Raw genomic sequence first — 27,461 nt, forward strand, 5'->3', positions numbered from 1 at the left:
AAAAAAACTAATATTTTTTGTAAAACCCAGGATTTTTTCGGTAAAAATTGGTTTAAACTGAAAACCACGGGGCTTATAGAGAGAGCAGTATAAACAAGTCATCGTATGAAATTTTAATTCATACTGACTTTGCTCATGCTTTTTTATGTAGCCTGTTGTAAAACTGGGCAAATATCTAGATGAGTTGCTGTACCCCCTAGACCTCTGCGTACCCCTCGGGGTACACGTACCCCTGAGTGAGAACCATTGTACTAGACAACAGCTAATACTACTAAAGGCTCATCTTGAGTAACTGAGTCGTGCATTCCTGGATGGAGATTCCCCCCATCTTTATCCAACTAGCAAATACGGCTTCTCAAGTAAGACGTTTCCAGCCACTTTATGTCCTTTTGCCTTCAAGAACCAGCGTTTCCCTGTAGGTCTCTGGGTTGCATCAGGAGAGTCCCACCGAAGATGAGACAGTCTCTTGCCCTGCTCAAAGGAGTCTCTCTCTCTCGCAGTGCTGTAGCTAACCGCTCATAGGCAGTGTAGTCAGCATGCTGATCCCAGACTGCTAGTTCGAGCCAGGCTTTAGGCACCAAGACAGATGAATCTAGGAGCCAGAAAGAACCATAGCAATCTCCCTGTGTCCCGCAGCCCCACTAAAGAATCCCCTTCAAATGATCACAACCCAGTCCTACCTCTGCTGTGAGAGGCAGGACGCTGTGTTGCAGTAGGTTATGTACATCCCGTCTTATAAAACCCAAGGAACTGGTATGAAATATACGGTACGAAAGGGGCTTTTGTAGGCTCTGTGCAATCACATGGTGCGTTTGTGGTTGCTCATGTGCGTGAAGAAGCTGGCGTAAAGCTGGGCTGCCGGGCTGCCTCCTAAAAGACAAGTACTAATCCCTCAAGGGACCTCGATCCTGCTTGGGCCATTTGGGTGTTTCCGTAACATAAATAACGAGGATGATTAGTAATCTAAGGGCCCAATCCTGCAGGTTGCTGAGTGCCTGTAAGTGCTACATTCCCTTGGGCTATATAGTAACTAATTCCGAGCATCCTGAAAATCCTTGGTCCCTGAGGGTAGCATTCAGTGCACATTATATGGTGCAAACAGGGCCAGAGCCTGCACTCAGTTACATCCAGCCAGCCCCACTGCAGACTCAACTGTCTGTTATACACTGAAGTGTGTACACACCTAGCGATGTCCGTGCTTAAGAAAGGGCTCAAAAAGAGCCTGAGAGAGGCAGCTGACTTCCCTGGTGGGTGAGAAGAATTGAGGGGATAGCGTGATTCTTCTTCCAAGGGGGTGCCTGGTGGATGTCTCGTGGCAGGAGAGTCTTGGGATATGTCTGTACTGCGGCTGGGAGGGTGGACAGGCTTGTGCTAGAGGGGCTTGCGCCGTTGCAGCACCGGTGAAGGCTCAGGCTGGCCATGTGAGCTCGGCCTGTCCCTGCTCCCAGGGTCCAAGGCTGGCTCCCAGCTGCAGTGAGGACGTACCAGTAGGGGCTGGCTACTGTCTTAGCTGGCCTGGTAGAGGATGCCAGTGTCAGGGATAGGATCACACAGGGTATGTCTACACTGCAAAAAACAAGGCGTGGCCTTAACTCAGGTTAGCTAACTCAGGTTAAAACAGCAGTGAAGACATAGTGACTCGGTGTTTAACATGGTTTAGCAGCTCAGGTTCAACCCAAGACTCCCCTGTGGGCTTTAACGCGAGTGGATAACCTGAGTTCAAAGCCAAGTAACTCTGTCTTCACTGCTTTTTTTAACCCAAGTTAGCTCACCCGTGTTAAGGACACGCCTTTTTTACACGGCAGACATACCCAATCTGAGCGACTTTGAGTATGGGCTGCATAAGAGGCAATGGTGGTGCCATCTAACTGTGGGTAAGTCAATGCAGGCCCACTGCTCTGTGGATGCTGTCACTTGGGGCTGGCCCGCCCAGCAGTGTGTCTCTAGCTTGCTCCACCGTTAATTCATTTTTGCATGAGAACGTTCATAGTTAGATATTCCAGATCCAGGCTGGAAGCAGCATTGGCTAGCGGCAGTGCAGTGCAGTGGTTACAGCACAGGGCTGGGATACTGGAGATGGAGACAATAGTCCCAGCTCTGCCATGGGCCACTGCTCAAGTTGCTTGGCCTCCCTGTGAAGCGGGGATAATGATGCTAACTCACTTTTGTAAGGTGCTTGGCAATTGTTGGGTGAAAAGTGCCATATAGCAGCAAATAAACTAGGTCTGTTGCTCCCAGTATCTCATTTCGGTGTCTGCGTAGCCCCCATCTTTGCACTCAGTGCTACTGTCTATTCCAGAGCAGGAGGCCAGGAGCCAGGACTTCTGAGTTCTCGTCTCAACTCAACTCACTGTATGACCTCAGGCCAGTCACTTTGCTACCTGTTGTCCCATCTGTAGCATTAGCATAACGCCTCACAGGTTGGATGTTTGTCAAGGGCTTTAAGACGCTCAGCTTAACGATGCTGTAGAAGGGAAAATTTTAAGGCACCAACGTCACTCGTGATGGTACAATATAATGTGACCCACTGGTTGCTGTGTGTTATGCCCCCTCCCCCTTTGCCTAATCCACAGAGGCCATGAGTTACAGCCCCAGCTACAGAGCCTTTTGGTGATCGGGTGTTTCGCTCCAGAAGTCCCTGCTTCAGTTCCTGCTGGTGGCTGCCGTAGTAACCTGGGAGACAGTTGGGTGTGAGGAGATGGCTGCCCCGTGTGAATATCTAGGGAGCTTTACAGATAGACCCTGCTGGCCTAGGATGTGGCCCAGGGAGCCTCCCTGACATGTTTCCTATTTGTCACTCACAGGGAGCTCCATCCCCTTCTCCCTTCCCTTCTGAGCTGGCCTGCCTGCTTTAAAAGCTCTGCACTGAGCTGTGATCCTGTGAGGCCGGCAAACTCCTCTCACCCCTGATGTCAGCACCCACCTCTAGGCCTGGGCATCCCTAGGCAACAGGCCTTCAGCTGCAATGGACTCTGGGGCCTAGACTCTCCCTTCCCAGCCCCTCCCTGCCAGTGTGCATGTGAGACAATAATTGTTGCACGCCCGGTTCAGTGGGTGTGAAACTCGCTTTTCCTGCATCTTAAGCCTTGTTGGCTCGTTGGAGGAGCAAGTCCTCGTTTTGGGAGGTGGGTAAGAGGCCAAAGCCCTGGAAGGCTCATGACGCTACTCAACAGGGCGATGGCTGCACCCACCCCTCACCCCCCATTGCTCCCGCCATGCCATGCGACCTGTGGGAAGGGGAAGCAGCCCCATTCCACTCCCCCCTCCCTTCTCTATTTCAATCAAGTGTCTCCTCGCCAGGCAGTAATGAATTTGCCGTCCCTGCTCTCTGCTCTTCTCGCTGCCTGGCAAACGCCAATTAACGAGCTTCATCAATGATTAACAAGAGCGGGTTCTTGTGGCCTGGGGGAAGGGGTGTGTGGGCGGGGGGCTTAAGGGGGGATGGTGGCAGAGCAGCCCCGGGCGGTGTGTTCCTCACAAGAGCGTCACTTGGAATTGACTCCCCGCTAAGCCAAAAGGTTGGGGTGGGAGGGGGCAGGCAGGTCTCTGGACTCCTGTTTAACCCTCCACATGGAGGGGTGAGGCCATGGGGACGGCGCTGGGCTGGGGAGGAGATAAGGGGGGTGCTTATTATGATTAACTAGTGAGACTGTGGTAGCCCCCAAAGCCGCCGTTGAGGTGGGGGCCCCATTATGCGGGGCATTGGGATGCCCAGTGAACGCTGATGCTGTGCCAGCTTATCAGAAAAGCCGCGGTGTGACAGGCCTTCCTTTGGGTTGAGTTCCGCTTAGGCACGGCCCCCCAGCTCTCAAGATCCCTGTATCCAGGGCTGCCGCTGCCCGAAATCCTTGGCCCAGAGGTGCCAGGGCAGGGGCATGAGGGTCACTGCCCACACTCTAGTCTAGTGTCACATGCTGTGCTCCAAACTCAGCACTGCTGAGAACGTGGTGTCTCCCCATTCATCACGGCTCGGGGTGGGGCACAGCACAGGCTCCTCCCTCCTCATCCAGTAGCCCCCCTCCCTCATGCCGTAGATGCACCTGTTCCTAATCTCCCCTTGTTGGACTCACTCTGTGCCCCCAAGCAGGCCTGGTGCAGGAATTTGGAGTGAGGATGGGGGGTGGAAGGTGGCACGCTGAATCATGGGCCTTGTGTGGGGGTAGGAGGCACTTGGATTTCCTAAGGCTTTCCCCTCCCATACAGTCTAATAACGACACTTGGCATCTCTGCCACTATCTCTGTCCATTCTACAAATGGGGAAATTGAGGCACGGAGCGAGAACAGGACCCCAAGTGGCACTGTTTCTGCCTCTTGAGTTACCGGTGGGAGGCGTCTCCAGAGTCCCCGTGCAGTACTTGATCCAGAGGCTCACACAACCTCTCTCTTTACTGTCCCCTGAGAATCTGCCCAGAGCATGAGTCCGAACTCACCTGTGCCTGAGCCATGCTAGTGCCTGCCCCTGTTGCTAGCCCTGCAGCTGCACCACTGCTGGAAATCTGGCACCGTAGCGTCTAGTGCAGACAAAGCCTCAATTACCTTTAAAAGGGATCTGATTAAATCTGTTAAAACTAAGCTCCCTCTGGAAGCAAACACCCCGGCAGCCAGCTCTGGCGCTGATTTCATTTCATGTTCTGCTTTCGCAGCGGTCCCCAGGCTCCTTCAGGACCTGTCTATGGCAGGGAGGCTGGGTCAGCGCTTTCCTAGTGAGCTGTGGTGCAGCCCTTTCCTTCCTCGGAAGCTGTCAGTCTGGGCTCTGGGGCCAGCGTGGTCTGAAATGACACAGGATCCAGCTCATCAGACTGAGGCTGAGATTTTCCTAGGGAGACTAAAGGATCTGGAGGCCCCCAACTCAATAGGAATTTGGTGCCCAACTCTCAGCTCCTTCGAAAAGCGTCAAGGATTCCATCCAGGCCGCTTGTCTGTGTGTCTCCGAGACGCCCCGTGCAAACGGCCACAGCTGGGCTCAGGAGTTGACTTACCTCGTTAGAAACGGTTGATGGCGGGTGGTTCGCACCCTAGCGGTGGCTTTTATTCTGGCTGGCCACAGCCCCAGTGAGACGTCAGCTGGTTGATTCCCAAACCTGGCAAGGCCCAACTCAGGCCCTGCGTGTCTCTCCCTGAGGTCGGTGGGAGGCTGTTCAGAAGCACATGAGGGCAGGACCTCCCCTGAAGAACAGAAAACCCAGGGGAGTCAAATAAAATCTGTTGAAATCTAGGGGCCCAGTTCAGCCCCTGGTTACATCTGCCCAGCTCCTGAGAGTTCAGTTGCAGGAATGTAACTGGCTGCAGGATCCAGCCCTAAACCTCCAGATTTATGGTGTCAATAGATTCATAATAATGAATGACACTCGCCTTCCATGTGGGGATCTCAAAGCACCTGACATACATAGTGAATGAACTCTCACACTGCCCCCAGGAGGTAGACAGCTATTGTTTCCCCCATTGTATGGATGGAGAAACTGAGATCCGGCCTGCGTCTCAGCCAGAAAGCCCATCCTCTCAGCTGTGTGCGCACAAAGGACTGTTAATACCAAGAAATAGGTTTACAGCAGAACCGTGAATCACTCAAGAATGGCTGAACGGATTTGGCTCAGAATTTCCAGATCACTTTGCCTTTGGGGCTGAGCCCAGAGGTGGAAAATGTCAGCCTAAAAGAATGATCTTTCCGAAAGCTGCCGAGGCGGGAGTGAGTGCTAGTGGGAGTCCCGAGGGTGTTTCTCAGTTCCAGAGAGCAGCTGTTTGTTGGGAGGAAGATTGGTCTTGGGGTAAAGGCACGGCTCTGGGACTCAGGAGAAAGAGGTTCAGCGGGGGTCCCGGGCCCAAGTTTTAGTTAGGGGTATATAGTAAAAGTCATGGACCGGTCACGGGCTGTGATTTTTTTGTTTACTGCCCATGACCGGTCCATGACTTTTACTAAAAATACCTGTGACTAAAACGCAGCCTTAACCGCGAATAATACTTGTCTATCAAGATTGTAAGCTCTTTGGGGCACCTTTCACTCTGTGTTTGTACAGGGCCTAGCGCAATGGAGCCCTGATCTCATTGGAGAGCTCTAGGTGCTACTGAGGTATAAATGCACCTCTCCTTGTGTGCACATCCCTGGAGCTGTGCAAGCACATGCCTGTTCCCAGAGGCGGATATATTTGGACACATTCACACCCTTTGCATATGATCATAGATAACAATGTGATCTTATATAACACACATGCTTTTTTAGAGCTAATGCTGTTTGCGGGGAGACACGTTTGCACACGAAATGCCTGGTGTTGGGGAAAATGAAGGTGAAACTGAATTCTGCAGAGAGTGCAGCCCTGGATGAAATAATTATCCCAGTTGTCAGCCCTTCAGCAGTACACACAACTGCTGCAGCCAGGCTGCCATGGCTGCGGGAGGAACCCGCCGTCATTCACTCCAGGACAATCCATCATTTCATTAATGCTCCCCTTGCCCTTCCCTTTCCTGCCGGCGTCGCCTGTCTCCTGCCGGGGAGCTGGGCTTCCATTTCTAAACCGATTGCCACCTCGATTACAGCACTTGTCTCTGCTTTTGTTTGCTGCGAGGGATAAATATTGATTCATTTCAGGCTGGTAAATGTCCCTTCCACTTGTGATTGCTGCTGAGGGATTGCTTGAGAGCCCATTTTTACGTTGCCAGTGGGATTTGGGGGGGGGGGGGGAGAGGGAGGTGTCTCCCTTTAAATCACAGTACCTTCTCCTTCCACTGGCCCCCACCTCCTACTCGTCCACCCTCACTGGTGCCAGGGGAATCCCCGCTCCCCTCCTTGCAGTACCCATAGTTACACACAGGCACAGCTGGCCTCTCTCTGCATATAGGCCTGCCCTGCAGAGAGCAGCTGCTGGGAGCACCTTCTGCAGCCTGGAGTGGTGACCCCGCTGCTTGCCAGAAGCCTTGGTGTGACTGCAGCATCTGCCAGTGCCCTGGGACAGTAACAGAGCCCTGGCAAACAAGGGGTTAAGTATGCATTTGCCTTCGCTCTTCTGTTGCGCTAGTGTCCCTGGCAGGTGCTATAAGAACAGCTGGAGCAACAAGCAGCCGGGTGTGCGGTGCCCCCGGAGAGTCCCAGGCTTTGTGTGTGAGCTTGGGTGAATTGCTTGATCTCTGTGGGCCTGGGTTCCCCAGCTGGTAAAGGGGGATATTGCTCGTTTCTTTTGTCAGCTCAGTTTTCAGGCTCTTTGGGATGGGGGCTGTATCTTCCTGTGCCCATGTAGCCTGGCCCCACAGAGCCCTGGGCTGGGCTGGGGCCCTGGTGCTGCTGTCATAGAAATAATGATAGCGGGCGAGCAGGGATCTGCCCTGCTGTGTGGGGTCAGCCCCAGGTGTGTGTGTGTGGGGGGAGGGGGTGGTGTTGCTTTTTGATTCTTTGCTTTCTCCTCTGCTCCTCGTAAGACTTTGCTGATCCCTGCTGGATCTTATTTCTGCTGGGTCATTCCCCCCAGGTCACACACCCCTCTCTCGAAATGAGCCCAGTCCTGCCTTTGTGGACACGCCTGTGAACCCGTAGCTTTCAGCCAGGGCTGGCCCCATGGCATCGCTGCTGGGATACTGAGCCGTGAGGGAGTGACATCTCAAAGGGGACGTGTCCACTGTAATTAAACACCCGCCACTGGCCTGTGTCAGCGGGCTTGGGCTGGGGGCTGTAGGATTGCGGTGTAGATCTTTGGGCCTGGGCTGGAGCCTTGGCTTTGAGATGCCTCCCGCCCGCCCTTGCAATTTTACAGCCCAAGTCTTGGCAGCTCTGTGGCTGGTGGTTGAGGACCCAAGGAGTATGTCTGTACTGCAGCTAGACACCCGCGGCTGGCCGATGCCGCTGACTTGGGCTAAGGGGCTGTTTAATTGCTGTGTAGGCATTTGGGGACCCTCCCAGAGTCCCACCTCACAGGGTCCTAGAGCCTGAGCCTGCAGTTAAACAGCCTCTTAGCCCGAGCCCGGCAGCTGCCACTGGCCAGCCGTGGGCTTTTCCTTGCAGTGTGGACATACCCAAAGGAGGGCAGCATGACCAGCTTCCGAGGGTTTTATTACGCCACAGGATAAGCGCTTGGGGGAGGGTGTGGGGAATAGTGACTCTAGGAAAGACTTGCTTTGCACGTGGAGGAAGCATGGTTGAATTTCGACCAAGGGGCTGGACATTAGGAGGTCTGAGTTCCAGTCCTGTGTCATTGTGACCTTGGGGACCTCTCTGGGCCTCCATTTCTCCACCTGTGCCATAGGGAGAGCCTTTGCCCAGTGGGGACGTGAAAGTCTCTAGCCGACCTATTTCCTTGTGCGGTCCCCTCACACCAATGCAAAGTGGGTGTTGAACCCCACTGTTCTGGGTCAGCAGTGCCTGTCGCTGGTGCAAATGACTACACCCGGCGCAGGGTAACGGAGAACCATGGCCCACACTTTGCCAGTGCTTTGAGATCCTCTCAGAGATGCTGGGTTAAGGCTGATTCTGGTGAGAGTTCCCTACAGCAGTAAAAATAGATGATACAAGCCCCTGAGGGGAACAAGTGACTGGATGGAGGCCAGCTCGGAGATGGCCTCCTCGCCCCCTCTGGCTGGTTCACCAGTGTGGTAGTTACTGATGCAGAGTGACCTGGGATTTCTCCCCGGCAGGCTGGGGCAGCATCTCTGCTCCGGGACACCCTCGAGATTTGCTCTTGCCCTGCGGTTGAGGTTCAGAGCTAGGATTCATGTTGTGACTGTGGCTGTCTGTGCCACTTGTGATGGGAAGGGAGGCTGGGGGAAGCAGCTCGAAGGGTTGAGTGCTCTCTGTCAGATGGAGAGAGGTGTTGCTGTGCCCCTGGGCTAGGAAGAGAGAGCAAAAGGGAGGGAGGAAAGGGAGCAGGGAGCCATTATTTTTCTGGTATAATTTCTGCTGCTTTCTGTGCAGAGCAATAATAATCCTCGGGTAGTGGCTGGGTTCCACCCTAACCTCCCCACACAGATCCTCCACTCGCTTCCACACAGCCCCCCTGCATTCCCTGGCTTATCTGTGCTGCAGCGTAGGAGCCCTTCCGGGCACAGGCAGTGTCTTCTCTCTAGTTGCACCCCAAGAGAACTGTCAACACTCAACAGCAACTAAACTCTGCAGGGGGACCCTGGCTCTGGTTGACCCTGACGGGGCTCGGATGCAGACCTACTGCTTCCATCTGCCCTACCTGGCTCGGGGACGCTAGCTCTGCTCTTTGGTTCTGGACAGATGTTGATTTCAGGGCCCCGATTGAGTCACATGCTCAATGGGCTCCTGTGAGTTGGGCGGGAGGGGATGAGAGTCCAGGGCTTCCCATGGACAGGATGCAGCCTGCAGAGCAGAAGAAACAGCCTAGTGGCTGACAGCTGCGAACAACCCTGCCTGGGGCAAGGCTGGGGAAGAATAAAGGGGACTGCAGCAAAACCCTCTGTGCTACAACTAGCACACGGAGCGCTGGCCTTGTGAAGCCTGTGGGAGCAGAGACGGCGCATTCGACCTGCAGGCTGCACTGCAGACAGAATGTATGAATCACGAGCTGGAGCTGGGGCCTGTCATCGCTTTGGAACCCGAAGCTGGAGTCCTTGCTCCCCTTAGCTGGGACATCCTTACCCGACACTTCACTTCAGCTCTTCCTGGAAGTGGAGCTGATGGGAAGTGATGGGACCAGCCCCAGCTGGCGAGATCCAGTAAATTGCAGGCACTCTGCAGGCTTTATCAGAAATGACCGAGGCTACTGCTCGAGGGAAATGCAGCCTGGATTTTTTTTTTTAAGTTTCCAGAAATCCAGATATTATATTTGCCTTCTACTTTCTGTGACACCCCCCCCCCCACCAGCTGACGAGAGATCTAGTCTGCGATTCTTTAAACACTTATGTGAATCTGTTGCTCATGGAAGGTGCTGGATGAAAAGCCCTGGAAGCCAAACCCCTTTGTTTATCTCCAGAGCCTCCTCAGTGATGCTCTGCTGACATCCTCCTCCTTGGAGGAACCAGTTCTATATGGCTCCACAGCCATCTGCCATTGGCCTCTCGGCTCCTTCTGTCCATCAGTGGGGTTTTGTGCTGTGGACACTTGTCCACTGTAGTTCCCCGTTTGACACAAGCTACTAAAGGACCATCAGATGGCTCCCAATCTGGGTTGGATTCAAACCACTAAACGTCTATGTCCTATTGCCCAGGCCTGAGCCATCCTTCCCCTGCTGCCCTGGTGTTATTTTGAGACGAGTAAGAGAAAACAAAGACACAGAAGCCACTAGACTGCCTGCTGTGTTATAGATATAGGATGACATCTTCAGAGCCTAGCATGGGGCTTCGGCTCAGTGATGCCTATAGGGCTAATAATGAAGCATAATCTTACATTTACTCAGTGCTTTTCCTCCCAAAGGTTCCCAGTGTGCTCTGCTGATACGCTGGCTCTTTATAGGGATCACGATACCCACTCCTAGAATGCGCATCCCTGGGGGCAGCGCAAGGCAGCTGTTTTACGGTGCACAGCAACAGTTCTCAGGTTGAGAGAGAGGAATGGGGGTGCGCAGTGGTGCTAGTGAGAGAGAAAACAAGAACCTCGTTAGACTGGACCAGGGCTTAATTTGTAATGAAAGCGGTGCCGGGGCTCAAGCAATTTTTTTACATTCATAACTGATGCAGCAAGCCCAGAGGTGCCGGGGGGGCTCTGAACTGCCAAGCCCAGAGGTGCCGCGGTGGGGGAGGGGGCTAGGAACTGCCAAGCCCAGAGGTGCCGGGGGGGCTCTGAACTGCCAAGCCCAGAGGTGCCGCGGCGGGGGGGCTAGAAACCGCCAAGCCCAGAGGTGCCGGGGGGGCCCTGAACTGCCAAGCCCAGAGGTGCCGGTGGGGGCTAGGAACTGCCAAGCCCAGAGGTGCTGCGGGGGGGGGGGTGTTGGGCTAGGAACTGCCAAGCCCGGAGGTGCCGGGGGGCTAGGAACTGCCAAGCCCAGAGGTGCCGGGGGGCTAGGAACTGCCAAGCCCAGAGGTGCCGGGGGGCTAGGAACTGCCAAGCCCAGAGGTGCCGCGGGGGTGGGGGGGGGCGGTGGGGCGCTAGGAACCGCCAAGCCCAGAGGTGCCAGGGGGCTAGGAACTGCCAAGCCCAGAGGTGCCGGGGGGCTAGGAACTGCCAAGCCCAGAGGTGCCGCGGGGGTGGGGCTAGGAACTGCCAAGCCCAGGGGTGCCGGGGCTCAGCCCTGGCAAGCCCTGGCACAAATTAAGCCCTGGGTTGGACACATTGATCTGGAACCTTTGGGTCAGATCCTTAGCTAGTGTCCAGTGGCACCACCCCATTAAAGCCAGTTTAAACCAGCAGAGGATCTGGCGAGCAGTTGTGTACAGTGTCACATGAGCAAGAACTCTGACGGTAGCAGGTAAGAAATTTCAGGGCAGGTTTAATTCCTGCCGTAACTTCATAGTCTCTGTTACAGCAGGGATGAATTTGACCCATTGGCCAGACATGAAGCAGTACCAGGAAAGCTAAAACCTGAGTCACTCTGGATTTACAGTGGTGCAGAGTCTGTCTATTGGTTAACAAGAATAGAGATGGGGAGAGAGGCCAAGGGAGTCTGAATAGAACTAGGGAAGGGTAGTTTCCTTTAGGTGGCCTAATACCTTTGGTAGTCTTCCCACACTGAATGAAAGCCTGGAGCCTTGGCACGTGTACTGCTCCCAGTCCTACACAGAACATGTACGACCACGTGGAGCTGGGCTCAGGAGGGAGGCTTCAGATCCTGGTTAATGTTAGACCAGATCAGGGCTCTGGCGCGGGTATGAGGCCACTAGAGTCTGCTGAGTGGTTGACATGAGCCCAGGTCCTGCCCCTGAAATGGAAATCATGTTAGATCAGCAGATCCCAGGAGACATCCGCCATCTTGAGCTGCATTTGCTGAAGAAATGGGGTCCCTTGCACGTTGTGATCCAGTCCCCCATAGTGGCTGATTCAGATCTGTGGGTTCTAATACAGATGGGAGGGTTTGGGTCTTATTCTCTGGTCTGAGTCCATCTGTTGTCCCTAGCCGCTCAGGGTCAGCTCCCCGGCTGGGGTAAATCAGTGGAGCTATGGCCGTTTACACCTCAGCTGAGGATCTAGCTGATCATTGATTTTTCGGGAGGAAGGGGAAAATAAGCACAGCAACAAATGCCAGCTAAGCTTACAGGAACTGCATGTCTCTGAAAACTGCCAGGACATAGAAGCAGGTTGGAATGTGCTGAGTAATCGCAGCTCGGCATAGGGAGTGAGTGAAAGAAGAGAACGCGGGGCTCAAGGGGCTTGGTGGGTGATAGTTGTCTCCCTTCCCCAGTCCTTCCTCCCTCCTCCCGGAGTATCTTTCCAGCATTGTCAGCCACATCCTGGGGCTGAGAGCCGATATTTTCGCAGAGGTTTACAGGTTTGCTAGCTGCAGCTTTCTGCTAATAAATGACCCCGCTGCAGCAGCATCACTGATCAGTGTGAGTCAGAGTAGCACAAAATTGACCAGGTTCTGGGGGCTGGAAAAAGGCAGCTCAGATGCTTTAATCTGGATCAGGATCTGTAATTGCAGGTACGTTCAGTCACTTACAGGCTATGGCCATATAAATCTTAGCAGAGCGTTTATCCTGCAGCAGGGAAACAGGTGCAGGTGCTGCAGGAGTTTCCTTCTCAGAGCTCGATCTGTGAGGGGAGAAGAGGTGGGTTAATGGCATCTTGCTCTAGGGAAGCACTCAGCAGAAGCTGGGTTTACAAGACGCTCCTGGCGTTATCTTGTCCGTACTGCCCTGGCTAGCACCAGCTGCTTGAGGGCAGAAGTGGGAATGATGAGACAACCCGAAAGCAAGCTGACCGGGGAAATTAAGGTCGACAAGGAGCTGAAGTCAGTGCCGCCTGCTTTAAACCCCCTCCAGGTTAGCCAGTGATTGGCTTAACAGTCATCTCCTCTTCTGTAATTAGAGACTCAAGACCAGAATGTGATGTGTCACCTGGCCGGGGGCTGCAGTCGGTGCTTTCTGCCAAGGGGAAAGGACTTGCTGGTTGGGGGAAGGCTTGTTATAGGAGAGAGTGTTAAACGATGATGAGAGTAACAAGGAACGCAGTGTGCGTTTCCCTTTCTGCACTGTGTGCGCCCTCTCACTCCGGGTGGTCCAGCCCTCTGCTGTATTGCCCAGAGGGCCATTAGTCACCTTTTCACTGGGCTCAGAATTAGGAGCCAGGGCCTGCCCACCCACACTGCTGGGGCTTGGTAGTGTAGCAGAGTGGGGGTGAGGTAGCACCTCTGCTCTGAAGTGTGTCCCCAAGGGGTTCTGTGTCACCTCCATTCCCAATTGCCCCAAAAGCAGGGCGCAGAGAAGCACTGAAAGGAGACCAGGTCACCTGCCCACCCCTCGACCTCCCTACCTCTCTAGCGCCTATTTCACAAATTAAATGTAGAGATGGGGTGAACTGGATGGGTTGGTGGGCCACTAATAGACTGCAGGCTCGTGCCTGTAAGTCACCGGTTCGGCTCTAGCTCAGGTAGGTGCTTTCTGAAAGCTGTTACCCTCTGGTGCCTGAAAATGGCAGGGATAGCCTTGGGTGGTGGGTGGTTACAGGATTGGGAGTCAGGGGAGCTGGGTGGTGGTCCCAGCTCTGCGAGGGAGCCCCTCTGTGATTTTAAGCAAGCTACTTAATCTTCCTGTTCTTTAATTTCCCTATATCTGGACAATCATGGCAGTGTAGAACTGGAAGGCTCATGGGCTAATAATTCTTTCCCCACCTTTGTACAGCGTGTTTGGAGGTACCGATGAAAAACGTTATGTGGAAGTGCATTTATTATTGTGGAGAGCTTCTTTTGAAGTGGGAGAGAAAATAGCAAGGGGACGATTAGAATAACGCAATGCAAAGGCTCAGTACCTTGCACCTATGCCGAAAGCACCGTGTGTCCCTGGAAAACTCTGCTGGGATTCCCAGCTCTCCTCCCCCTGCGTGATATACAGCGTTTATTTCTGTCCCGGGTGGATCACCAGAGACCGGCCCATAAAACTGTCACTGGTCTCTCCAGCAAGCTGTGCTTTGCTTCGCATTGCTCCCGGCTGCATATTAACACATCCTGCCTCTGGAGACCATTGTCAATTTCAGTCCAGGCAGTCAGGACAGTGTCACTACAACCCTTCAGGAAAAGGTTTGATCACTACTATTAGCCTGCCCCAGGCCACCTGCTGTGGTGTTACAGGGGGACTCTAAAGGATTCGTTGCCCAGGAGGCTGGGTCACAAACCAAGCTGGGCCTGGGCTGTCAGGAATTTGCACAGTTTGGGTTAATGGCTGAAGATGCTGAGGAAATAGGAAAATGGAAGAGGCTATTCTGGCTGCTGCGGCATCCTTTCCTAGCTGTGCAGTGATTGCAGATGCGCCTCTGTTCTCGACTGTACATGCTGGGCTTCTCTGATGGCTGCTCCTATTAATCTTAAGTACAATAAAAGAAAGGGGCTGGGCAGGGGAGCTGTGCTATGAATCTGTTTTGGTAACGCTCCGTCAGGGCGAGTGGCGCAAAGCAGCACTTTTCATTGTGGCAGAAGTCAGAGCCAGGATCCTCCTCCGGCCTGCACGCCCTGTTCCTCCCTTGTTAAGAGTATGCACCGTCCGCCATGCACATCCTCATCCTCACACGTGCGTACACAAGCTGGCACACACGCGTTAGGGGGCTCTGTTTTGTATTGTGACGGAGGCTGCGACGCATCCCAGGATCTGCTTCACGTTTGAGAAAGCGGCAGAGAGTCCTGTGGCACCTTATAGACTAACAGACGTATTGGAGCATGAGCTTTCGTGGGCGAATACCCACTTCGTCAGATGCATGTAGTGGAAATTTCCAGAGGCAGGTACAAATATGCAAGCAAGAATCAGGCTAGAGATAACGAGGTTAGTTCAATCAGGGAGGATGAGGCCCTCTTCTAGCAGTTGAGGTGTGAACACCCAGGGAGGAGAAACTGGTTCTGTAGTTGGCAAGCCATTCACAGTCTTTGTTTAATCCTGAGCTGATGGTAACAAATTTGCAGATGAACTGAAGCTCAGCAGTTTCTCTTTGAAGTCTGGTCCTGAAGTTTTTTTTGCTGCATGATGGCTACCTTTAAATCTGCTATTGTGTGTCCAGGGAGATTGAAGTGTTCTCCTACAGGTTTTTGTATATTGCCATTCCTAATATCTGATTTCATGTTTGAGGCAGTTTCTCATCTGCAAGCCTCCCTGACAGAGGGACAGTACCCGTGAAACCAGAGGCTAGGCTGTTGTCTTCTGATTTATTGTGTACATGAGGGGCAAGGGAGAGGACGTGCGTATCCTTGTGGTTACAGCAAAGGATTAGGAGCCAGGAGTCCTGCGTTCAGTCCCCAGCTCTGCCGCTGCTGAGCTGGGTCACTGCAGGAGAGTCCCTCGGCCGTGCTGAGGCTTCCAGCTGTAAAACGGGGATGATGCTTCCCCCCTGTGTGGTGTAAGGTTCAGTTCATTCATGCTGAAGGTGCAGCGGAAATTCTCTGCATTCTAATGCCGCCAGTGCTGTGCCGGTAAACACGCAGGGTGTGTGGCAAGGCACGCACGCGCCAACAGAGTGCGCCAGCCAGCCACAGAAATGCTCCCAGGGCAGGACACAGGGGCAGACGTCATCTGCTCTGCAGTTGTGTTCGGGCAGGCTTCCAACAGCCTCCTGACAGGCAGCGAGCGGGGTGCTGGTCTTGCTTTCACCTGCCAAAGGCGAAGCATCCTCCGGTTTCTTGCCATACCTGAATTCGCAGGCACGTGTGCTGTGCCTCTGCCGATGCGGGGAATCAGGGATCTGAGGGGCGCAGCAGGGTCCTTCTCCACATGGCTGAACTTCATGACTGGCTGGCTCAAGACCAGTGGGTTCATTGGGATTAATAGAGTCACCCCCAGGGGCAATGGTCTTGTGGCTCATTGAGTTTAACCCATTCACTTCCCCACTGTTATAATGTATGACGGATTGAGCCTCAGTGTCTGCAAAGCTCTGGTTGGAATTAAGGTCTCCTAGGCGATGTCTACACTGCAGTGGAAGCTGGGGCTCAGACTCAGGCTTGAGCCCAACCCCCCGCCCCTTTCCTGTCTACACAGAAATCTGTCAAACTTGGACCTGGGGTCCTAGTTCACTGTGGATATGGAGGGTTCAAACTCAAGTCAAGGACCTAGAGTACAAACCAACTGTTTTGCAGTGTAGATGCAACACCCCCCCCCCCGACTCGGGTCCTGGGAGTCCGTCAAAAGTATCCCACAATCCATGGGCCAGCTTCCTTTATCCTGTCTGTTCTCCTGCTTTATGAGAGAGAGCTGGGTTCGGGGGTGCAGCAGAGTGGAAATGAAGCTCCTTTGCAGTAGGAGAGCACAGGCAGCGACATCTCTCAGTGCTGCCCAGAGGGAGAGGTTTAAGATTATACTCCCAGATTTGCGCTGTCTCCAGTTGCTCAGATAAACTGGGGGGAGGAACTGTCTCTTCTGGCCATGCCCTGTAACTTCCCAGGCCTGGGCTCACATTTCTGACTCTGTCACTGATTTCTCTTAAGGCTTTGTCTACACACAAAAGTTGCAATTGACTTGGCTAAAGTGGTGTGGCTTTTGTGTGTGTGGCTCTTGTATCGGTTTTAAACTGGTTTTATCAGTTGAGCTTGTTTCTCTAATTTTACTGGCGCAAGGCTGGTTAAATGACACAAGCCAGCTTGAAATAGTGTCCACACACCCAGTTGCTCCAGTATAAAATCACCCCATTAGTTAAACTGGTGCAAGTTAGTGCATAGAACAGGCCAGGAACTCTCCCTACTTCCTCATGGAGGGGTCTTACCCATAGGGGGTGAAATCCTCTGTTGTATTCCATCTAGGTTCTTCTGCCCTCGTCACTGTTGTATTTTCCAGATGTGGATTAAGTGCCTAACATCTGGCTTGCTTTCTCTCCTCCTCACCCCAGGGGGAGACCTGTATGTGCAGTGGAGTGTTTTGTTTTGGTAGAGGTTTGTTTTGAAGTGTCCATGCTGCCCTGGAGAAGTTGGGTAGAGGGGCATCTGGCAGTTGGCATGGATGGTGTGGGGGTGGTTGTGATGGTCCTTTTTCCTGGTGGGAATTTGTCCCACAGTTGCAAAGGGGCCCTCAAGCTCTGCCTCCTGCACTGATGAGACTTTTCCCACTGGCCCCAGTGGAGTCAGGATTTCATCCTTAACCACGCAGAGCTGCAACCCGGCTCCCTCCTGCAAAGTGTGTTAACGTAATCAGTGCTCCTGGGTTCTCTCCTCTGCTTTGCCACTGACTCACTGGGTGACCTCAGGCAGCATTGCAGGGAAGGGCATTAGGCTCCCCTTTCCTGGGTGTGTTGATCAGAGATCCAGCTCTTTTTCATGGTGCTCAGCATTGAGTTGCCCGTAGCCCTGACTCGCTTCGTGGTCTAGTGACTAGGGCTCCCCTGCCTGTGCTTGTGGGCAAGGGCCAGAGCCATAACTAGGGATTTTTGCGCCCGAGGCAAGGGACAGGGGCGGCACGTCCGGCTCTTCAGCGGTGGGTTCCTCTAGGAGGGAAGGACCCGCCGCCGAATTTCCGCCAAAGAGCCAGACGTGCCGCCCCTCTCCCTTGCCGACAACCAGTGGCAATTCGATGGCGGGTCCCTCAGTCCCTCTCAGAGGGAGGGACTTGCTGCTGAATTGCCGCCAAATGAGAGACTTTCTGCGCCCCTCACCTTCCGCGCCCGAGGCAAGTGCCTCACTCGCCTTGCCCTCGTTACAACACTGGCAAGGGCGACTCGCTGCGTTTCCTTTCATCTTTGCCTAGCGTTGAAGGGGCCATGAGAGGCCAATGGGGAGCAGTGCAGAGCCTGCTCTTGCCCTGAGAAAGCTTCCTAGGAGCAAAGAGACGGGGGGGAGCGGGGAGCCCTTAGCAATACACAGAAGGCCGAATGTTATTCAGTGCTCAGACCTAGCTCCATGGGAGTGGGAGAGCTCCGGGCTCACCCCCTAGAGCAGTGGCTGTCAGTGAGGGGTACGTGTACCCCTGGGGTATGCAGAGATCTTCCAGGGGGCACATCAACTCATCTAGATATTTGCCAGGTTTTACAACAGGCTACATAAAAAGCACTAGCGAAGTCAGTACAAACTCAAATGTCCTACAGACAATGACTTGCGTATGCTGCTCTATATACACTGAAATGTACTCACGATATTCATATTCCAATTGATTTATTTGATTATTCTATGGTAACAATGAGAAAGTCAGCAAGGTTTCCGTAGTAGTGTGGCTGTGACATTTGTATTTTTAGATTGGATTTTGTAAGCAAGTAGATTTTAAGTGATGTGAAACTTGTGGGTACGCAAGACAAATCAGACTCCTGGAAAGGTGAGAGCCACTGCCCTAGAGCACAGCCCCCATTGCCCTGTGTCACCAAACTCGCCTTCTTTCGGAACATGCTCCCCCAAATCGCTGTTCTTTAGAGGGAAGGGATTTCAAAGCCAGTTCAGGCTGCGCGACCCCCTCCACTGGGATCAGAGAGGCAGGGGGGTTTGAAGGAGGCCAGCAAGGAAAGGCCACTCCTCTCCTTGAGCCTGTTAAACCTCCCTCTCCCCTCTCAAGAGCCCAGAGGAAACCTTCAAGTCCAAGGTTAATTAGCTGCTTAAAAGAGGCGGCATATTCCTCCCTTTGGTTTGCAGCCTGCTGTTACACGCTGTCTCCACCCTAGGGTCCTGCACATGCTACCTCTGTGTATGCAGCACCTATGCAGGATGCCTCACTTGCAGCAGAGAGACATGGCAGAATGGGCTGGCTCAACAGTATCCCACTCCAGGTCAGAATTTCAGCCCCCCTGCCTAATACGAGAATGTCAGTGGCTAGATCCGGAGCTGTGCGCAATCTGGAGTGAGTCCTGGAGCTCATTTACCCCAGATGGCCAGGAATTTGTTTACACCAGGTGCGAGCTGGAGCAAGTCCACTAACTTCCAGTGGTATCCCTCCAGGATTTTGCCCCTGTAACTGAGATCAGAATGTGGCCCAAGCAAACACAGAGGTAGAAGAAGCCGCAAGCCACAACCTATCACCCTTGTGTGTTAGAGAAGTTCTTATGGAGAAGCTTTCTCTGGGTCTCCCAGTGTGTTTTGTATTGTCCGTCTACATAACGTGTGGGTCCCCAGTGCAGGGACCATATCTGTACTTACCATAGAATAGCAGGGCACACTCTGGTTTCTAGTAGAGTTGATGATGTAGGCAGAGATTCTTCAAAGCCACCCCTAGGGGATTTAGAGGCTCCATTCCTACATAACTTAGGAGATTTAGATGCACAACTCCCACTAGGTAAGCATGGACAGTGTCACCACCCAGAGCACCCGATCTGTCAGCATCAGACACTCACGAGAGCCTCTCCCGCCGGCTGTGCTCAGCGGGTTTGGGGAGGCTGCTGCATGCTTCCCAGAGTGAGAGCCAGATGAGCGGGGATTCCGCCCCGTCACTTCCTCCCTGCCCACCCAACGGGAGTGTGTAGTTAGCAGCATTTTTCCCTTACTAAAAAAAGAGCAAGTTTCTTAATTGTTTCCTGCTGGAGTTGAAACACTGATGCCGAGACTGAAATAGAATCTCGGAGGAAATGCAGTTGGAGAGAGAGGCTAGAGAGCAATTAGTTTGGGTAGTCTGAGCTGACCCCCTGCCCCCATCCTCATCCTGTGCTCTGCTCCCTGGCCCCCACCTCCCTGGCCCCATTACAGAAGGACACTGTAACAATGTGGGACTCACCCCTGCGGCGCCTCCTGCTGGTTATCCAGGGAATCAGCTCTTCCAGCCTCCGGAGCGCCCTCTGCAGGCCGGTGTCCTGCTTGCTGCTGGGCCCGAATCCCTCCTGGACCCCAGTGCCCCTTCCAAGCTGGGGTGCTGCCCCTTGGCAATACCCCTACAATCTCAGGGTCTCCCCACCCAGGGGAACCCCCAACCCTCTATCCCCACCTTGCCTCAATCGTGGGCTACTGCCAGTCACCAACTAGCCCCCGTTCCCCGGGCAGACTGCAGTATCAGCCACTCATCACTGGCAAGGAGGGGTTGGACCTGCTGACTCTGCCTGCCCGTGGGCTGCCCTCTGCGACCCCCAGGACCCTCCTGCTAGGCCCCAGCCCTGCGCCACTCAGGTCCCTGCAGCCAGGTCCTTCTCCCTCTACCGCTAGAGAGAGACTGCTGAGCTCCTGGCTCCCAGCCTCCTATATAGGGCCAGCTGAGGCCTGACTGGGGCGTGGCTCAGCTGCAGCTGCTTCCCCAGTCAGCCTAGTAGCTGCTTTCCCTGCCACAGCCCTCTCCCAGGGCTGCTTTAAGCCCTTCCAGGCAGGAGCGGGGTAACCACCCTGCTGCAGCCCCCTATTGTTGGGGTTATTTTATTCCTGTCATCCTCTGACTATAATCCCAGCCCCTCATAGGACAAAGAGGGGAGATGTCATTAGTGGCTGTGAACCACTCAGGGAGGGCAGTAAGGGAGGCCGTGTAATTCGCTGGATAGATGGAGATAATGGTTCGTATTCCCCCCTCAATAGGCTGCTCAAGGTACTTGTTTGCGGTGGATGTGCTGGGGGAGCGTCTTTCCTGCTGAGTTAACCCCGCACTGCAGCATTTGAAGCATTAAACGCCTTTAACCTGTAAATGACAGTGGTGCCTTCATGCTGCTTTTCAGACCTGTCCTTTCAGATGAGTCCCAGTTTGGGTTGCCCTGGGGATGCATGATTCTCCGTGAGAGGATCAGGCCAACATTTTCAAACTAGGGTTCCTAAATCCACAGGAAGGCATCTAAACAAGCGATCTGAGCCCCTGCAGCATGAAATCTAATGGGCATTGAGCGCGTGGGGTGCTTCACTGGGGTATAAGTCAGGGCCGACTTTGGCTTACTTGTTACCTCCACACATCAAAGGCTGGAGGCTCTTCTTGGCCCAAGAGCTCCGCTCATCCCACCCTTACAGCTAGATCCAAGGGGCAGAGGTTGTCTACACAGGGAAATTGTCCAGCGTAGCTATACTGGAATAGCTCGCTGTGTTCCGGAATAGCGTCCACATAGGGGAGTTATTCCAGAATAGCGATGCAGGTCAATTCCTCCCATGTAGACAAGGCCTCTCTCTCTGACTGATGTGTCATTTTTGGCTTCATTAAGCCCAGGCCTCTCTGTCCTCTACAGTGCTTGTTTCTTGACCATCCTGCTAGACAGTGCTGCTGAAATCAGCGCTGAAATCCCTCCTGCTGTGTTACTGAAGTAGAGCTCCCGCCCCTTAGCCCAGGTGCCAATGTTCCCTGCATTTGAATTTCCCAAGTGGCTGCACGACTTTCAAGTCTAGAGAACTTTCTTCAGTGAAAACATACTTTGTTCTTCTCCCACTGTCCCTGAGACCTGTGCTCTGGGAGCCTCCAGTCTGGCCCATGCCACCCAACTGGCTCACAGTGCATCTGATCTCTGGGCTGGGGTGAAATCCTGACACCACTGAAGTCAGTAGGAGTTTTGCCATTAACTTCAGCTGGGTCTGGATGTCACCCAGTGATTGGCACCCGTGTGTGACCACTGCCTGGCATGCTAGGCCTTCTAGGGGCATATCATCCGGTTCTTGGTGCTGCACTAAGCTGAACTCTTTTGCAGCGTATTCTGGGAGAATTTGTTCACCTGCGGCACCTGCGGGAAAGTGGTCTTCACCCAGCTACTTAGTAACCTGGTTCCAGCTTGGCATGCTCTTCCAGCTGGCAGCCCGCTGAGAGGACGATCTCCTGGATGCCAGCTTTCTGTTTCTGTAGCAGCACAGCGGGATTGTTGCCGGTACAGCAAGCTGCATGCAGTATGGGATTTAAAAGCCTCCCCGGTGTATAAGGACTGGTAGGTGACGTCCCATGCAGAAGCAGGGAGTCGGAAAATGGCAAGGAAGTATGGGCCGAGGGAATTGTGGGAAAGCATAGGAGGAGGAGTGGCGTCCAAGTTGCTTACCCTGCGTCCACACTGCTGAGTGGGGACGTTAGCAGCTTGAATGTTGGCAGCCCCGGGCATTAGCCTGTCCCGCTGACAGGCCCGCTAGCCCAGGTGTGAAGCACCGCCACGCTTGAGCAAAAGGTTTGTGGGTGTGGCTGGGATTTGGGTTCGGAACAACACTCGAGTAAGAACCCGAGTTAAGGCTGCAGTGAAGACAAGCACGTAGATTGTAAGCCTTGTGGGGCAGGGCCCATCTTTTCACTGGGCGGGTGTTCAGTGACTGGCGGCACTGAATAGGGCTTCTGTGCACCAAAGCGAAGTCACCAAGCCAAATCCTCAGCCGGCGCAAATCAGCGTCACTCTCCTGAAGCCAGTGGAGCTGTGTGATTTATACCAGAGGGGGGTCTGGCCCACTTCTCCTTTGGCAGCTGGTAGCAGGGGCTTCGGGAACCCCCTTGCCAACAGCATCCAGCTGGAGCCATCTCTTGTATGTGCTGTCTCCATCACCCCGACGCTGTGTTTACGCCAGCCCTTACCTTCTCCAGTCGGTGCTTCTTGCCAAGCACATTATAAATCTTTCTGATGGAAATTTGCTTTCTTTTATTGGGTGTCTCGCCATTCAAGGTAATTGGCATCTGTTCATGCATCTTGGAGTTTCTATTTTTATCAGCTGCTCACAGAGCCACATGTAGCCACTCTGCCTCATTATCCTAGTCAATTTCAGCCCTAGTGCTTTTGTTGTTGTTGTTATTAGTATATAGATGGGAGATGGGGAGGCAGTGACCGAACAAGGCTATTCCCTCTTCAGCCAGCCTCCTGGCACCAGGCTTCCTGCTGGTGCCTTGCACTAGCCACAATCCCTTGGCTCCCTGCATCACCAGCAGAAGAGAGGGTGAGCGTGCAACCAGGTCCTGGCACCAGTGATGTGCCTCAGCCACCTGGTACATGACCTTGCTTACCTGAGTAAGCGGGTCCTTCCCCTAAAGACATGAATTTAAGTAACTCTAGATCTGTTACGAGAAAACCGAAGAATATTGTCCCAGGCTTGGTACGCGGGGAAACATTCCTTCTTCTCCTTGGCAAAATGCATAATCCCACGTGTTGGATCCTCTCCACTCCCGAGAGTGGGGCTGTGGGGAGAGCTCAGCGTGCACTGTCGTGGCTCTGGCCTGATGATCCTGGGCCTAGTTGTCTTGTATCTGCATATTCAGTTTAACGCAGGGGTTCTCAACCAGTTTTCTTTCCAAGGCCCCCCCAACATGCTATAAATCTCCACAGCCCACCTGTGCCACAACAACTGGCTTAAAACCAGAGCCGGCATTAGGGGGTAGCAAGCAGGGCAATTGCCTGGGGCCCCATGCCACAGGGCCCCCCCGCGAAGCTAAGTTCAGCTTCAGCCTCAGATGGCCGGGATCAGGGCCCCGGACTTCAGCCCCATGTGATGGGGCTTTGGCTTTCTGCCCTGGGCCCCAGCGAGTCTAACACCAGTCCTGCTTGGCAGCCCCCCTGAAACCTGTTCACAGCCCCCCCGGGCCCCTGGTTGAGACCCACTGGTTTAATGGATGTTTGCAGGAGACAGGGGATGGTGAAAGAAGAGGAAATATGAAAAGGTGAAATGCAGCTTATTCCTGCTAAACAGCCCTTGATGTGCATGACTGTGTTTCCCAGGTTTGGGATAGAAACTTATGGGCACCTCTGAGATTTAGACAGCTGTCTCCCGGCCCATCAATAATAGCTCCAAACAGATGTTCCTTAAGAGATGCTTAGCTCCTACTCCATCTGTGGTGCCAACTCTCGCCACTTTACTTCTGATGTTACTGGGTGTTTTTTCTTAAACCCCCAGCTCCTGGAGTCACGTGATTGTGAGTCTCAGCTTCCAATTAAAAAAAAATGTTTCTAGCCAATCTCATGATTTCTGTGGAGCTGGTCTAGGGACTCTTGAGCTCTCAGGGAGGGCAATACAGCTGCAACCACAGTCAAAACTCCATGTCACTATGTAAAGCCTCAGCTGGTGCGGGGGGTCCGTGTGCCTGAGAATCACCCTTTTGGTGAACTTCCACTTTCTGGCTGTCTTGTTTAGGAGGAAATTGAATAATATATTTTTTTCTTCCTGTTAGTTTTATCAAGTGGCCAATATTAAGAGTTAATATCAGCTAAACTGAATTTTCTCTCCAGGTTTCTGTGTTTAAATGGCCAAACTTAGCAAATCTACAGGAAATAAGCGGAACGTTGTCAATATTATTAAGTTACGCATGCTCAGGGTGTGTTAATAGTAAAGTTTTCCTGCAGCTGCTTTGCAGGAAATCTCTTCGCTAACGTGAGGTACTGGGGAAGTAAATAGGCCCCGCATTGGAATGAATTTAGCGTGTGTAACAGAGAGATGCCCTATTTACCCACCGAACGGGTACAGCATAGACAGCAGCAGCCTAAACGTCCCTCACGCAGCTTTGCCATTGTGTCTCAGTGCTAGGACTGACTAGGTGGCTCAGCCGTTCAGTCTCTTTCTTTCATTGCTGGCAAGGATGCTGGCTGAGCGCGACCGTTAACTCATTAAGGCACCGAACAGCCACGCAGAGGTTCTGACGTCAGCCGGGCTCGAACTGGTGACATGTCGTGGGGAGGGGCTCGACTAGGCCTTCTTGACCAGGGCCAGCTCTAACTTTTTTGCCGCCCCAAGCAAAAAAAAAGAGCGCCGCCCCCCCGTGAGTGCTGTGGTGCCCCTCCCGAAGCCCCGCCCCCCTGAGCGCCGCGCAAGCCCCCCCCCCTCAGGTTGATGCTAAAAAACCCATAAATGGTTTATATAAAGGGCAGGTGTTGTCTTGTTCCGAGAGCGTACAGAGCCTGGCATGATGACCCTTGATCCCTGACTGGGGCCTCTGGGTGTTGCCGCAATACAAAATAATGGTCTTCTTTAATCCAAGGAACTCAAAGCGCTTTACAAGCATTAGTGCCTTAGCCCTCACACAGTCTCATAGACTCATAGACTTTAAGGTCAGAAGGGACCATTATGATCATCTAGTCTGACCTCCTGCACAATGCAGGCCACAGAATCTCACCCATCCATTTTTATAACAACCCCCTAACCTATGTCTGAGTTACTGAAGTCCTCAAATCATGGTTTGAAGACCTCAAGCTGCAGAGAATCCTCCAGCAAGTGACCCGTGCCCCACACTGCAGAGGAAGGCGAAAAACCTCCAGGGCCTCTGCCAATCTGCCCTGGAGGAAAATTCCTTCCCGACCCCAAATATGGCGATCAGTTAAACCCTGAGCATGTGGGCAAGACTCACCAGCCAGCACCCAGGAAAGAATTCTCTGTAGTAATTCAGATCCCTCCCCATCTAACATCCCATCACAGACCACTGGGCATACTTACCTGCATAATCAAAGATCAATTGCCAAATTAATTGCCAAAATTAGGCTATCGCATCATACCATCCCCTCCATAAACTTATCAAGCTTAGTCTTAAAGCCAGATATGTCTTTTGCCCCCACTACACCCCTTGGAAGGCTGTTCCAGAACTTCACTCCTCTAATGGTTAGGAGCCTTCGTCTAATTTCAAGTCTAAACTTCCTAGTGTCCAGTCTGGTAAGGGAAGTATTAACTCCATCATGTTTCACATGGGCAAATGCAGAGGCACAGCTTGGCTAAGGGACTTGTCTAGGGTCACGTGAGCCAGGAATAGAACCCTTCTGTCCACAAGCCCCTCCTTCCTCTCTGCCCCTGTGCTGTGGTAGAAGCCTTATGGTTTAAGTGTATTTACCTGCAGCGAGAGAGCTGCAGAACGCTGGGCACAACTAAAAAGGACCGCATGACAATTAAGCAATAAAAATAGGACTGGGAGGAGAAAGGCAAGAAAAGTAATGAAATCTTCACACGCGCTGCGTGAAGCTTATTCATCAAAAACCCAGAGGGAGTCAGTTCTGAAGCTTCAGATTAATAGAAAAAGAGGTATGACAAGCAAAGACATCAAAAGGTCTCGAAACCATCAGTGAGCACTTTCTTTAAAGATTTAGCTAGTCAGCAGGGAAGAAATGTGACAATGGCATTTAAGACAACAGGTAAAAAGGAACCTGGCGCAAACAGACAGCTCTTAAAGTCAGCATGTTGGCAGATGGGGTAGCGCTGAATGGGGAGGGAGGCCGTTTATCTGTCTGTAGAGGTGTATGTGTGAAGAAGAAGCAGGTACTTTTAACGTGCCGTGTCATGGCAAAAGATGCATTGGAAAGAAATTCCTGATTGTTTAGTGGCCTTCCTCTACATCAGTCTCACCTTACGCTGCAAGAGGGGGAGAAATCAGGCCAGATCCTCAGCTGGCATGAATCGGTGCTGCACAACATAAGCCAGTGGAACTGCTGGTTTGCATCAGCTGAGTATCTGGCCCAGAAAGTTTTGCCAGCTGACATGATGTAATAAGCCTCCTTAAAGGTAGCAAAAATACTCATAGATTCAAAGATTTGAAGGCCGGAAGGGACCGTTTGATCATCTAGTCTGACATCCTGTATATCACAGGCCACTGACTTCCATCCAGTTACCCTGGGTTCGAGCACAGTACCTTCTGGTTGGCTAAAGCATCTTCCAGAAGAGCCTCCAGTCTCGATTTGAAGACGAGATGAGAATCCCCCCACTTCCCCTGGTAGTTTTTTTCCAGTGGTTAATCACCCTCACTGCTAAAAATTTGTGCCTTATTGAATTGAAATTGTCTAGCGTCAACATCCAGCCATTGGTTCTTGTGATGACTTTGTGCAGTAGATTAAAGAGCCCTTTAGCAACAGGCATTTCCTCCCCAGAAAGGTCCTCATGCACTGCAATCTAGTCCCCTGTGCTATAGAAACCAGTCAGCTTAAAATGAAAAAACTCAGCGGAAAAGACTCCAAATGGCTTAACCCTTGTCTGTCTTCTTTTCTCTTTCAGTTACAGAGAAGGAGGTGCAGCAGTGGTGAGTTTCCAGCCCCGTGTTTCTGATTCTTGTGAGCGCCCGTGTGCATGCAGCCGTTGAGTGACAAGTCAGTTCTCTCTGCTGCGTTGAGTGTGTGCACCTTGTGTAACCGTATGCGTGTGTTTGCCTCCGTTTCTTTTCAGAGTTGTATTGTCTGGGAAGCTGGCTAAACTGAGATGCAAAGGCAGGCGACATGAGACAAAAGTCATTTCAGGGCGTGGCTCCTGTTCCCAGCAATCTTTCCCATAATCCATTTCTGCCTCGTTCAGGCACCAGGCTCTGCATGCAGCTATTTGGCTGCCTGGTTCTTCTGTACTGAGAGCTTGGCTGCACTTGAGATGTAGAATGCTTTGAGTTAAACCAGCCTTTGGAGAGCGCAGTAGGGAAAGTGCTGCAGTCTGTCCACACTGGCGTGGCCACATTAGCAGCTCTTGCAGCAGCCACAGAGAGCAGTGCATTGTGGCAGCTATCCCAGCATGCAAGTGGCTGCAACGTGCTTTTCAAATGGGATGGGGTGGGGTGGAGTGTGACAGGGAGTGTGTTGTGTGTATGTGGGGGGAGAGAGAGTGGGTTTTTGGGGGGCTGAGAGCAAGTAAGTTCAGACAGCAGCAAACCCCCCCCACCCGTGCTGCAGAACCAAATGTGAT

The 27,461-nt window shown here is 52.8% G+C and overlaps 1 protein-coding gene across 1 annotated transcript in view; it reads left to right on the forward strand.

Moving 5' to 3' along the window:
* NCS1 (neuronal calcium sensor 1) overlaps positions 1-27,461 on the forward strand; it is an 87,902-nt gene that overhangs the window by 14,436 nt on the left and 46,005 nt on the right. Inside the window, exon 2 of the mRNA XM_039507070.1 lies at positions 26,790-26,814. Coding sequence (XP_039363004.1) covers positions 26,790-26,814 — 25 coding nt within the window. The remainder of the gene's footprint in view (positions 1-26,789; positions 26,815-27,461) is intronic.

The sequence above is a fragment of the Mauremys reevesii genome, linkage group 19, assembly GCF_016161935.1.
Source record: "Mauremys reevesii isolate NIE-2019 linkage group 19, ASM1616193v1, whole genome shotgun sequence".
Lineage (NCBI taxonomy): Eukaryota > Metazoa > Chordata > Testudines > Geoemydidae > Mauremys > Mauremys reevesii.